This window comes from Neovison vison, chromosome 11, assembly GCF_020171115.1.
Source record: "Neovison vison isolate M4711 chromosome 11, ASM_NN_V1, whole genome shotgun sequence".
NCBI classification, from domain to species: domain Eukaryota; kingdom Metazoa; phylum Chordata; class Mammalia; order Carnivora; family Mustelidae; genus Neogale; species Neogale vison.
The window spans coordinates 71,449,248-71,461,728 of record NC_058101.1 but is presented as its reverse complement, the minus strand read 5'-3'; the positions used below and the strand labels follow the sequence as shown (position 1 = coordinate 71,461,728).

Below are 12,481 nucleotides of genomic sequence, written 5' to 3'. Positions count from 1 at the left end.
AGTCCCGCGTCTTTATTTTTTTTTAATGCCCATGTCACTCACATAACATATATGACATTTATCTCGCTTATTGTCTATTTCCCTTATCAGAGTGTAAATTTCTCTTAAGGACAGGGACTTCTGATCTGTGTCATTTGCTGCTGTACTCTGGGTGCCTAGAACAGCATAGGAGCTGGGCGATAATCGTGGAATAACGTAAACTCACTAGCTCTTTTCCCGAGGACTCAAGATTCTCCAGTCCAGTCCCAGTGACATGACTTCAGTCTAGCTGGCACCTGCCCTTCAAGGAGTCTAAGAATTTCAGTTTGTAGAGTCAGATCTGGCCCCTCGGTGAAGGGGGAGGAGAGGAAGCAGCTGTCAACCCAGAAAGCCCTCATCTGCAGCTTTCCTCTCAGCCACATGCTTCTAGCTGCTTCTAGCTTCCTCCAGGCAACCAGGCACATCAACAAAGATCACAGGTAGAGAAACCTGATCCTTACCTTCTAAGCTCAGCCTGTGCCCATCTGTTGATTCCTTTGTCTGGCTCCCTAAGCTTTCCTTTTAAGGAATTAGACTGTCAAGAATGAGTTCAACAAAAGGCACAGGGCCCTGAACATTATGTAAAGAGTCATCTTAAAGCAGAAAATTGTGTGCAATGCTTTGTACTCACCACATCAATTGCTAAGAGTTCACTGTAACAGAAGCGCCTTGCTCTGGGATGGGGAGTGAAGAGTGCCCACTCAGCGGCTCTTCCCCCCAGAGGTATCCGAAATGAGGCAGCTTCGACACTCCCCATGAGCTTCTCTCCGTTAGACTCAAGAACGAAAGTAGCTCTACATTTTGGTCCCTGAGACAAATCTTCAGGCCGAGATCAGCTCCCAACTGGGAGGCAGCTATTGAATCCCTGGGGACAGGAAAAGTAGAAGCACCAAGAGCTGCCATCTGCCTGGCTGCCTGGGTCCCCACATCCCATACCTCAGAGGGAGATGAGCATGCTGTGCACCCCTCATCCTTCTCATTGCCTTGCTGGCACTTCCACGTAGCTGTCCCCTTCTCCGGAATCAGACTTGAAGTAGCGCTGGATGGAACAAGGTTAGATCTGTGGTTTCTCTGGCCCACCCACTTCCCTAGCCTCCAGGCCCCAAGTGGTTTCTTCCTTTCCCCAAGCAGTAGCTTTTTCTTTGGAGTTTTCATAGGTAAAAGCTCCACTGAGGCCAAGGCCCAGCGCTCTGTAGCTCGGAGCTCACGGGGATGCCAGGTCAAGCTGTCGAGGGTAGACACAAGAGCCACCATCTGGAGGGTGTAATGAACATTAGCCTGGGAATCTCGTCATCACAGAGCCAGCTCAAAGGGGACCACTAAGAGTCAATCACCGTCAGCTCAAGAGGAGAAACTAAAAAGACACAACAGAACCATTAAAACTTGAAACTTTTTTCAGAAAATGCTCTTTGAAATGCATTAACCGCCTTCTGGAGGCTGAGGAGGGTGGGCTGACAGGCCTGTTTGTCTCATGGGCTAAGCAGTAAATAACCATCTCCAAGGCTCAGGGCTCCTGTAGCTTTGAGAAGCAGGTGGACTACACATGGCCATTACGGAGTGTGTTCCTACAGTGACGCACTATGAACCGGTGAGGGCGGTATTACAACCCGGCATCCGCAGAGACATCCGCTTTCAGGACACACCATTCAAAGCTCCTTTCTCAGCAGTTCTGGAGAGTCCTGACTCCTCTGGTTTATCTAGCGCAAGACATTTAAACGCATTCTTACTCCCCTCCCAAATCCATCTTTGATTTTGGCAAGGTAGAGGTGAGCAGGAATATCGGCTTTTTTTTTCTCTTTCTCTTCCCTCCTTAGAGTTTGAGAGAGTGAGAGAGAGAGAGTGAGCATGAGTGGGGGAGGAGCAGAGGGAGAGGGAGAGGCAGACTCCCCACTGAGCAAGGAGCCCGACATGGGGCTCGATCCCAAGACTCTAGAATCATGACCCCAGCCAAAGGCAGACGCCCAACTGACAGAGCCACCCAGGTGCCCCTAAAGGGAGAAAACACGTGATGTAATAATGTGTAACCATCTTAAAGTTAAATGAAATAAATTACTGGTCACTCAACTAGATAAAAACCCAATGGTACTACAATGTATTAATGAGGATGAAACGAGGGCTTTTCATCCTTTAATCTCTTTTGCAGTTTAAGTTAAATAATTAGATAACTGATAAGCATTCTCTTATTTTAAATATACCCATTCAAGCGTAGATCACTGGATAATATTTCTTATCTCAAAATATTTGCCTGTAAGCCCTGGTTTACTTAAAATGGTTGCCCAAATAGAATCGCGACCCCCACCCCCCACAACATTGTGGAAAGAGTCACGTTATTGCCTTAAGCAGGAACTCAAGCACCGAGATGAAAGCCGTATCTGAATATCTGATGTATTTTATTTGTTCACATTGGTCCTACTTGAGGTTAACACTACTTCATTGGACAGTTTAAAAATCATTCTGTAAACAAAATAAAAAACAGCAGCAAGAGCTAAAATAAAAACACAAGAGTCATAAAGGAATGTGTTGACAGGAACGCCGAATAAGCAAAGAAAATGTGACCATGATGATGATTCAACAGGAGAGAACACCTTCCATGTCTGTAAAAGGCAAAACTATAATAGTAATAAAATTTAAAAAAAAAAAATCAAGAATCCAAAGTGCAGGTGCGCTAGTCTTCTTTTCCACATCCACTCAGGAAATAGATAGAGCATCCTATTCTCTTAATAAAGTGACAAGTTCTGCTTTAAAACATTCAGGTACATTATCTTGCAGATAAGTTTACATGATCAGGTACGTTATCTTGCAGATAAAGTTTACATGATCTCTACTTTACATTGATTTAACTGGAAAGGTGATCATAAGCGATACATGGCATGATTTCTTGAATCTATGGAGAGTATAGAAATGATAAAGTTTATTGTTTTAGTTTTTGCTTTGTTTGCAGTGAGTAACAAGAAGCTGAAGATCCAGTATCAGAAGCATCAGTACTTTTACTCTTTCCAGAAAAGAAAGAAAGAAAAAAAAAAAAATCCTGAGCCCTCTGTCATCTTTGTTGCCATTTTCAGATTCTCTGTAACAAAAGACTGTTCATTTTCCCTGAATTCTGGTCAGCTGATTTAAATAATCAGAATAGTTTTCCAATGCAAAACCAGCCTGGTATTGGTCCAGATTGATCAAATAGAAGTGTCATTCTGGCATCATGTAAAAATCATTTACACGTTCATAGTTGTATAGAACCTCAAACATTTCCCCCTTGAAAGGAAATACCTGTCGAATATGATTTCTGAATAGAGGAATTTTATGAAATGTATTTCAAATCTTAAAAAACATTCTGAATACTCCCTCCGATGCTATAGAATTTCCCTCAGCTGACACTGCCTTTTCCTTTTGGGAACATTCTTGTGTTCGTGGCATTTCATTTTCCTATGGATCCAGGTTCATTTAGAAAGCCCAAATACACAAATGGCCGTTGCCTTATTTAGCATTAAACAGCACTATTTTTTAAAACCACGTATACAGCTCAACAGCAAGATTAAAATACACACATATCACAGACAGATTCATCTCTGTTTGGAATTCACGGAATAAACTGTATTTTGGTAAATCCCCCTCCCCCCAAGACAGTGTACCTACATCGAGGCATTTAAATATTTCTCCAACGGTTTTCATTGTATTATATTATGAAAACACGAGGCTTCAAGCCACGTACTAATAAATATTTAATTTAAAAGGAAGAAAGAAACCCCAACACAGAACATTTAAAAACAAAACAAAACCCTTCCCCTCCCCCACCCCACCCGTCCCCAGTGAAGGCGCAGGTGTCAGCCCGACATGGCGGAGATCTCATAGTCACTGGCCGAGGTCAGGGGCTTGCCCATCATCCGGATGTTTTTTGCACTGGTGATTCTGGCCATCATGCACACGGGCTTGTCAAAGTACTTCACCAGGGCCGGCTCAGTCAGGAGGGAGGCCAGGAACTGCTCGAAGGTGATGGCCCAGTCCCGGTCCAGGCTGGTGCTCCGGGGCAGTGCCGCCGTGCCCTGGCCGCTGCGCACCAGGACTGTGTCCTCCCCGATGTCCTCGCAGTGCAGCTTGTCCTCCTCGTGGGAGCCGGCACTCAGCACTGAGTACGAGGACATGGAGCTGTCGTCCTTGGTGTCGTCGTCGGAAATCAGCATGGAGGAGCAGGCCCCGTTGTCCCGGGGAGAGGAGTCCTCCAGCTTAATGTCCTCCATCTGGCCTCCTAGGGAGTGCTCCTCACCCTCCACCGTCAGGCTGGCCGGGAGGGGCTCAACAGACTCCATCACGTAGGCCTGGCTGGGCCCTTTCTTGGGGAAGAGCATGCCCGGGATGCCCGGGGGGCAGGTGGGCCCGCTGCCCCCGCTGCCACCCTCCTTTGCAGGCTGGGTGACAAAGAGCTTGCCGACTTCCCCGATCTCCAGCAGGAGGCTGGTCACCGCTGCCGTGGCGTGGTAGAGCTCCTGCTCATTGGGGTCTTCGCTGAACATGTTGTACATTGTCTTACACAGCTCGATAAACTGGCCCTGAAAAGGGATTTGGAAAAACACAAAGGATGTGAGAATCTCATGGGAGGCACCGAGGCAGGACTGAAGCGGACTGCAAAGCGATTTAATATTAGGGCTCCTGGAAGTGCCTGGGTGGCTCAGTGGGTGAAACGTCTGTCTTCTGCTCAGGTCATGATCCCAGGGTCTTGGGATCAAGCCCCACATTGGGCTCCCTGCTCAGCGGGGAGCCTGCTTCTCCCTCTCCCTCTGCCTGCCATTCCCCCTGCTTGTGCTCTCTCTGTGTCAAATAAAATAAATAAAATCTTTAAAAAAAATATTAGGGCTCCTGAAAGACTCTGGAAAAGTCCCAGATGTCAGATGAATTGATGGGTTGTTTAAACTCTCTTTATTCATGTTTGCATTCCACTTAATTTGACAATTTCCCAACATCCATAAACATAGAAAGAATGAGATAATAACCCTTCACGTACCTGTCACCTGGAGTCAAGAATGACGGTCAGACAATTGCTCCACTAACTCTTTCCCCCTCTGTTCAAGTACCATAAATTAATTTTGTCATCTCACTTCACATCTACACACTTCAATATGTAGTAGTAGAACGACGTACTATATGTCACCAGCTGACACCAGCTACACTTTGATATGTAGCCATGGGGAGGCTCCAATCCCCTCCCCCATGACACACCTGCTCGTTTCCCTGGACACCCCACCCACATGGTTTATCTGCTCTCCCCACAGGAAACTCAGCATTGTCATTCTGCCTTACAATTACTTACATTGTTTTATTTGTTGCCTGACGTTTCAGCTTTTTTTTTTTTTTTAAAGATTTTATTTATTTATTTGACAGAGAGAGAGATCACAAGTAGGCAGAGAGGCAGGCAGAGAGAGAGAGGAGGAAGCAGGCTCCCTGCTGAGCAGAGAGCCCGATGCGGGACTCGATTCCAGGACCCTGAGATCATGACCTGAGCCGAAGGCAGCGGCTTAACCCACTGAGCCACCCAGGGGCCCCTGACGTTTCAGCTTGTTAAGGAGCAAATGTGTTAGATACCTCTATAGCCAAGCACAGTGATTTGCAAACAGCATGAACTTGTCTTCTGCGTATCTGAGGGTATTTTTAATACCTAAAATGAGAATGCCTGTACTCTCAAAACTGAGTATTTTGTGACTCACATTTTCTCTGTGGGGTTCAACTTCTCATGACGGAGCCTATTTTTGATTCACAAAAACATGCAAAAAATGCATCCAAACAGATCCTAATTCAATATTCCGAGTTACTATTTTCCTTGAGGGGGACTTCTGCTACATTTTTCTATGACTGGAAAACAGAGCTTCAAGGTTCGAAATGAAGAAACTGAAATGTTAAACACCTACCTGATTCAGTTTGGGTAAATCCTTTGCGTTCTTTGATTTTGATTTATTTTCTGGAGTCCAGAGTCTCAGATAATTACGATTTTCTTGAGAATTTGCCCTCTTCCCTAAAACCCAAGAGTTGAGAAATAAGCATGTAAAGGCCAAGAAGCAAGCGTCCAACCCGCAGGAAGGTAAACATGCGGAGGACAGCGTCCTCACCTCTGTCCGGCTGGAGACTCACTGTGACGAAGCCGTCTTCTGCACCGTGTTTCCTTCTGCTCTCCAACCCAACCACTGCCAAGAAATAGAAGAAAAAGAGCAAAAGGTTATACAATAAACCCAGAGGTCCAGCATTTGTCGTAGGAAATAGAGAGACCTCGAGGTTGGGTGTCCGATTCAGCAAACCAAACCAAACCACACCAAAATCAAAACCCAGTACAGGGAGCTATATTTGAATTTGAGATAAATAACCAATAATGCTTCAGTAGACGTGCATCTTAAATAGCACATGGAACATACACGTGCTAAACAAATGATCTTTGGATCACTGGATCATGCAACACCTAGTAAAAGCTAAGTTTTTAATCTCAAACTTAGCTTTTACTAGGTGTTCCATGTTTTATCTGACAGCTCTATTTCTCGGTAATGGTTTCCCCCAGAGTTATTTTTCGCAAATGGGGTTCAGTGTAGAATTAGGAATTAAAGGAATGATGTCATGTGGTCTTCTGCACTTAAAAAAATGGTGGTGTTGCCTAATGAATGTTGATTTCCCCTCCCTCTCTGTGTCATCATCATCTTAACTTTGCCGACACGAGCCTTGTTTTCTGTCAAGCTCTGCAAAAGATCAAGAACTTTTGAAAAAAGAAATAAAAATCTATGTGGATAAAAAGTAAACCAAAAAATTCTACAAAATTCCTTACATTCATAATCTGGCATTTCAAAGATATGACTTTCAAGGAAACCACTTGTAACTGTTTTCCTTTTTCTTCTTAAAATGGGACATCACAGGGCACATAAGGCCTTCAAAGGGAAGAGGTGCAGAACCTCTTCCCGGTTCCCATTCAGTTTGTCGGCCGTCAGAACGCATTCCAGCATTCTTCCATCATCCAGAAGGTGGCTGGTTTGCCAGATATGGGACCTTCGGTGAATTCAGAATCAGGTTAAGCTCAGCAGCTTTTAAGATAAAGTGAGAACGGCATACTATATGTCACCGAAAAGTTCTTCTCCTCTTAATGTTGAAAATGATTTAGGAAACCAGCAGATATTAAAAAGTATTTAATACATGGAAAATTCATACCATAGATATAATACAGCCATTTAAAAACCATGTTTTTTAAACAAACAAACAAGCAAAAAACCCCACATTTTCAGAGAATGTCTCATGACATGGCGACATCCTCACTGGATTTTTTTATATATAAACATACATATTATTATAATGACCTTTTATATGGAGAAAAATGACAGAAAATAAATTATTTCAAGATATTGTCATCTTTGTATCACAAAATTTTAAGATTATCTTTAGCTTGTTTTATATTTTTATATTTTTAGAATTTCATTTTATATTTTTAGAATTTCAACACAAAGCAATAGTGGTTTTCGAGTTAGAAAACCATTTCTAGAAAAGCAACTTTTGGTGATGATTCATTGCTATTGGCATGTGAGCCCTGCTGAAGGATTCTGGAGGATTCCGAAACAAGTGGATCCTTTTCTGAAATGAGTGTTTACGAAGAAAGATAGGACTCACATTTTGCAGCCAAAATTCTATTGCTAACAAAGCTAAGAATAGGGTAGGACACGCTAAGACACCGTGCTGAAAGCCTTCCTGCATGATCTCATTAAATCCATACTGCACCCAAGAGAGCAGCTATCATCTCCATTTTCACAGAAGGAAATGGAGACTTGGAAATACCAGGACCCATGGGAGGTCACCTGGGTAACAACATACAGAGCAGTAGAGTACATTCTGTCCACAGATCCTACCCGCAACTCCTACAGCCAATAATAAGGCTGGATCCAGTGCACCCCTTTCTACTCAATCAGAATAACAGAGTTTGATGATAGATGCTGACTACACTTATTGTGAGGAGCACTGAGTGATAAACAGAATAAATCATGTTACACAGCTGAAACTAATACTAATGTTATATGTTAATTATACTCCAATAATAATAATAATAATAAAGCTGGCCTACACTGCATTTATTTTGGAATGGCAAGATTTAAGAGCCAAAGGGGCCTTGGAGCAACCACTTTTATTTTAGGACTTGGGTGAAGCCACGAAGCTTCACTGATGATCTATGAAAAGGTGAGTAACTTGCTGTAGCGGCAAGTTGAGAGACGCTGCTGAAATTCATACAGGACAAACAGTACATGACAATATATAAATTTGGAGAGGAGCTGAATGACGTCTATGTAGATCTGACAACTACATAAAGCAGAAGTGAGCACTTTTTTTGGGGGGGGGGTAAAGGGCCAGAGAGTAAATAGTTCAGGCTTTGCAGGCCGTACGGTCTCTTTCTCGACTACTCAATTCTACCCCTCTGTCATGCAAGTAGCCAGAGGCAATACACAAATGGACAGCTTGGCTATATCCCAATAAAACTTTATTCTAGGCACGAAAGTTTAAATTTCATATAATTTACCCCCTTAAAATATTATTTCACTTCTGATTTCTAAAAACCACTTAAAAATGTAAAAACCAGGGCGCCTGGGTGGCTCAGTGGGTTAAGCCTCTGCCTTTGGCTCAGGTCATGATCTCAGGGTCCTGGGGTTGAGTCCCACATTAGGCTCTCTGCTCTGCAGGGAGCCTGCTTCCCCCTCTCTCTCTGCCTGCCTCTCTGCCTACTTATGATTTCTCTGTCAAATAAATAAATAAAATCTTAAAAAAAAGAAAAGAAAAGAAAAGAAAAAAAACCACTCTTCACAGGTTGTGCATACAGACCGTGGGCCACATTTGGCCCATGGGCTGGAGTTTGCTGACGACAAAGACAGAAACAAGGGAACTCTTTTTGGCAGACATGTCCTGATTCTGGAGAGCAGCCTAATAATAGGAAGATGTTCTTAATGAGCCTGACTAGAGCAGGGACAGGGGAACAAAATATATCATTCTTTGGGCCATGTTTCCTCTAAGCCGGGGGACAAGGTGTACATGGTCCCTTCCATGGGCCAAGGACCCACTCCCCAGTAGTTGGTTGCCTGACTTTAGATATATGAAAAGAAAGTAACACAGGCCACTGCATTGGTATACTTCTCTGACTGACTAGCTTTGGGGGCAACTGTTTCCAGTGACAGGGGGCTGTGGAGAAAAGAAACACAGTACTCCTAGCGACGAAAGCCACTTACCGTGTGTGCATTCTGGGGTGATGTCTTCAAAGAAGTACTGAGTTGCTTCAAAAGCAGAATCTGGCTCATCTTGATCAGAGGATGGCTCTAGAGAGAGGAGGAGAGGTAACTGTCATATCGGCAAAGCTATAACTCAATGAAAATGTGCGTTAGTTGTTAGAGAAGTGACAAGGGGGAGGGTGAGAAGCTGAAGGTACAAAGGTAGAGTGAGGCACGTCACCAGGGGCCCTGAACGCCTTATGAGGGTTGGGGGACTCACTCCATTTTTACTCCATATTCCTTTTTAACAACCTCACACCAAAGTGTCCCTTTACATCTTCCTCTTCATAAGATTTCCCTAGATTCTGTGAAATGCTACTTCACAAACCAAATTTCAGAAACTGTATGCAATTAAAGATAATTCTCAAATCTATAGTTCTATCCTTTCTCTATCTTTAATGCAAATCCCCCATTTTTAAAGTATTTGCTAGCTATATCCCAGCTACAGGCCAACCTTTTCAAAAACCTGAGCTCAAAATCTTTCCTACTTATTTCTGTCAGTGTTAAAATGGCTCCTTCTCAACTCAAAATCTCAGGTTCCTACCCTCTCTTCTCTTTTACAACCTTTGTATCCCATGAGTTACCAAATGCTATTTGTTCTCTCTCTTGCAGAAGTCTGCTCTTTTCTTGTACAATTCGTACCTCAGACAGGTAAATGACCACAGATGCAAGCATGTACTGATTCAGGAACCTATGTAGGTAATTAATATCCAGATCACCGTTAGTGACCAGTGAGTGATTTTGTGTGTGTGTCAAATAGGATGCATATATACAAAAAAGATGTCAAACCAGGTCATAGTTAGGTACATAACTATAACTATAGTTAGGCTCCTCCTGTAGCTCACTTACCAGGCAAGACATGCATTTTGTACAGGAGTTTGAGTTTCTCTGTGAGGTCCCCATGGCACGCAGCACCTAGAATCACAGAAGTTCGATGTGAAATGGATTGTGTGCACCACTAACACCCCTGGGCTTAACATTCCCCCGAAAAACCTACTTTTTGCAAATTGAAATCAAGATATTGGGTGACAGGAGGTTTGGCCAGGACGTATTTGGGCTAAGAGCTCTGGAACCAGGATGCCTTGTTTCAAATCCTTTGTACTTACCATATGCCCTTCAGAGAGTTAACCTCTCTACTTCAGTTTCCCCTACATAAGTCCAGACAATAAAGAGAAGATTCTACCAGTGGTCTTGACAGGATCAAAGGAATGCGAGAATTAAACAGGCTAACGTGTATAAAATGCTTAGAATAGTGGCTGGCACGTAATAAAGGTGTTACTAATAAGAAAAATCGTATGACTGGGTCTCAACACTCAAAACGGAATTCAGAAATAATCTCAAAATAGGTTTGAGATTCCTTCCAAGAACTCATTGTAGAAATCCCTTTTAGTTGTTTTTGAGATGTCCTTAATGTTTCTTCAGTTTAATTCATCCTAATCTATTTGTCATTATATCACCATCACTTTGATCAAAAGAACCCTGTTACTTCTTCCTTTAAGGTCCGTAAGTATTTCAGGAATCAGAAAATCCTCTGTAAGTATCTAGTCTCTGAGCACCTGGTTGAAGATCAATCAGTTTTGGGAAAAGAGGAATCACAGAATCTGGGTTAGCAGGAACATCAGGGGATGTCTTGTCTGTGTCCCCCTAAATGTAGGCATCTCTCTTCCTCCATGAAAGCCAGGAGAGTCTAGCACCTGCTTGAACACTCTCAGAGAAGGGAGCTCATCACCACCAGAGGCATTCCATTCCACCAATGTATTCTTTACATACTGAAAATTCTACAATTTTTGTTTTAGTCTTAGGATCCTTTACCTGCAATCTCAACTTCAGAAAGTCTATGAAGCCCTTAAAATGTACAACTTTGTCTCTATGTGCATATGTCTTTTTGTGGGGAAAGAAAACGTCCGTAGTCCTTATTAGATCTCCAAGAGTCTATGACTCAAAAAAAGATTTAGAATTGCTTTTCTTCCCCTTATTCAACTCTTGAAAGCCAAACAGAATGGGTCTATTGCCTTAATACCCTTCAGATTTTGAGGATAACACACCTGTCTCCCTCAAGCTTCTTTTCAAGGTAAGTGTGTCTATTTTCCACTTTCTACCTTCCCTACTTTTATGCACGTTCACCTTACAGGTCAACTTGTCAATCAATCTCTCTCTGGAAAGAGAGTTCCAGAAGCCTCTAGTCCACTTCAGAGAATCGTAGAGCTATTCTTGACTCCTCTACTGATAGAGCCTGAGTCTACATTCAATTTTTTATACTCTTTCACTGTGGAGTTTCATACTGACCACATGGTTAACTAAATCCCAAGATGTTTGCACACCAATTAATACTCATCATGAAAATGACAGACATTTATTAATTACTTGCTTTGTATTAAGTCTCATGTTAACATGTCAGTTCACTTTTCTCTCACAAGAATTCTATGAGATGGACATAAATATTATTCCAATTTTACAGATGAGGAAAGTTGAGCTTGTTGATGGTAAATACTGTGTTCAAGGTCATAGGTTAGTAAGTAGCAAGGCCAGGATTTGGATTCAGATTTGTCTGACCCTAGATCCCATGCTTGAACCCACCATATATAAAAACCCTAGTTAGTTTTGGGTTTTGGGTGTGTGTGTGTTTAAGATTTTTTATTTTTAAGTAATCTCTACACCCAACATGGGACTCAAACTCACAACCCCAAGATCAAGAGTTGTATATTCCATCGACTGAGCCAGCCAGGCACCCCTGGGTTTTTGTTTTTGTTTTTTCCAATTTATTTATTTTCAGAAAAACAGTATTCATTATTTTTTCACCACACCCAGTGCTCCATGCAAGCTGTGCCCTCTCTAATACCCACCACCTGGTACCCCAACCTCCCACCCCCCCGCCACTTCAAACCCCTCAGATTGTTTTTCAGAGTCCACAGTCTCTCATGGTTCACCTCCCCTTCCAATTTACCCGAAAGCACATACCCTCCCCAATGTCCATAACCCTACCCCCCTTCTCCCAACCCCCCTCCCCCCAGCAACCCACAGTTTGTTTCGTGAGATTAAGAGTCACTTATGGTTTGTCTCCCTCCCTATCCCATCTTGTTTCATGGATTCTTCTCCTACCCACTTAAGCCCCCATGTTGCATCATCACTTCCTCATATCAGGGAGATCATATGATAGTTGTCTTTCTCCGCTTGACTAATCACGTCTTAAAATTTAGGATTTC

The 12,481-nt window shown here is 42.9% G+C and overlaps 1 protein-coding gene across 1 annotated transcript in view; it reads right to left on the bottom strand.

Annotated features, from left to right (window-relative positions):
* Positions 1 to 2,391: 2,391 nt before the first annotated feature.
* The window catches only part of TBC1D9 (TBC1 domain family member 9), a 122,700-nt gene continuing 112,610 nt past the window's right edge, over positions 2,392 to 12,481 (bottom strand). Inside the window, exons 17-21 of the mRNA XM_044268037.1 lie at positions 10,128 to 10,193; positions 9,240 to 9,326; positions 6,111 to 6,185; positions 5,913 to 6,016; positions 2,392 to 4,559 (exon numbers count right to left, since the gene is read on the bottom strand). Of these exons, the coding sequence (XP_044123972.1) occupies positions 3,837 to 4,559; positions 5,913 to 6,016; positions 6,111 to 6,185; positions 9,240 to 9,326; positions 10,128 to 10,193 (1,055 nt within the window). The 3' untranslated portion in view covers positions 2,392 to 3,836. The remainder of the gene's footprint in view (positions 4,560 to 5,912; positions 6,017 to 6,110; positions 6,186 to 9,239; positions 9,327 to 10,127; positions 10,194 to 12,481) is intronic.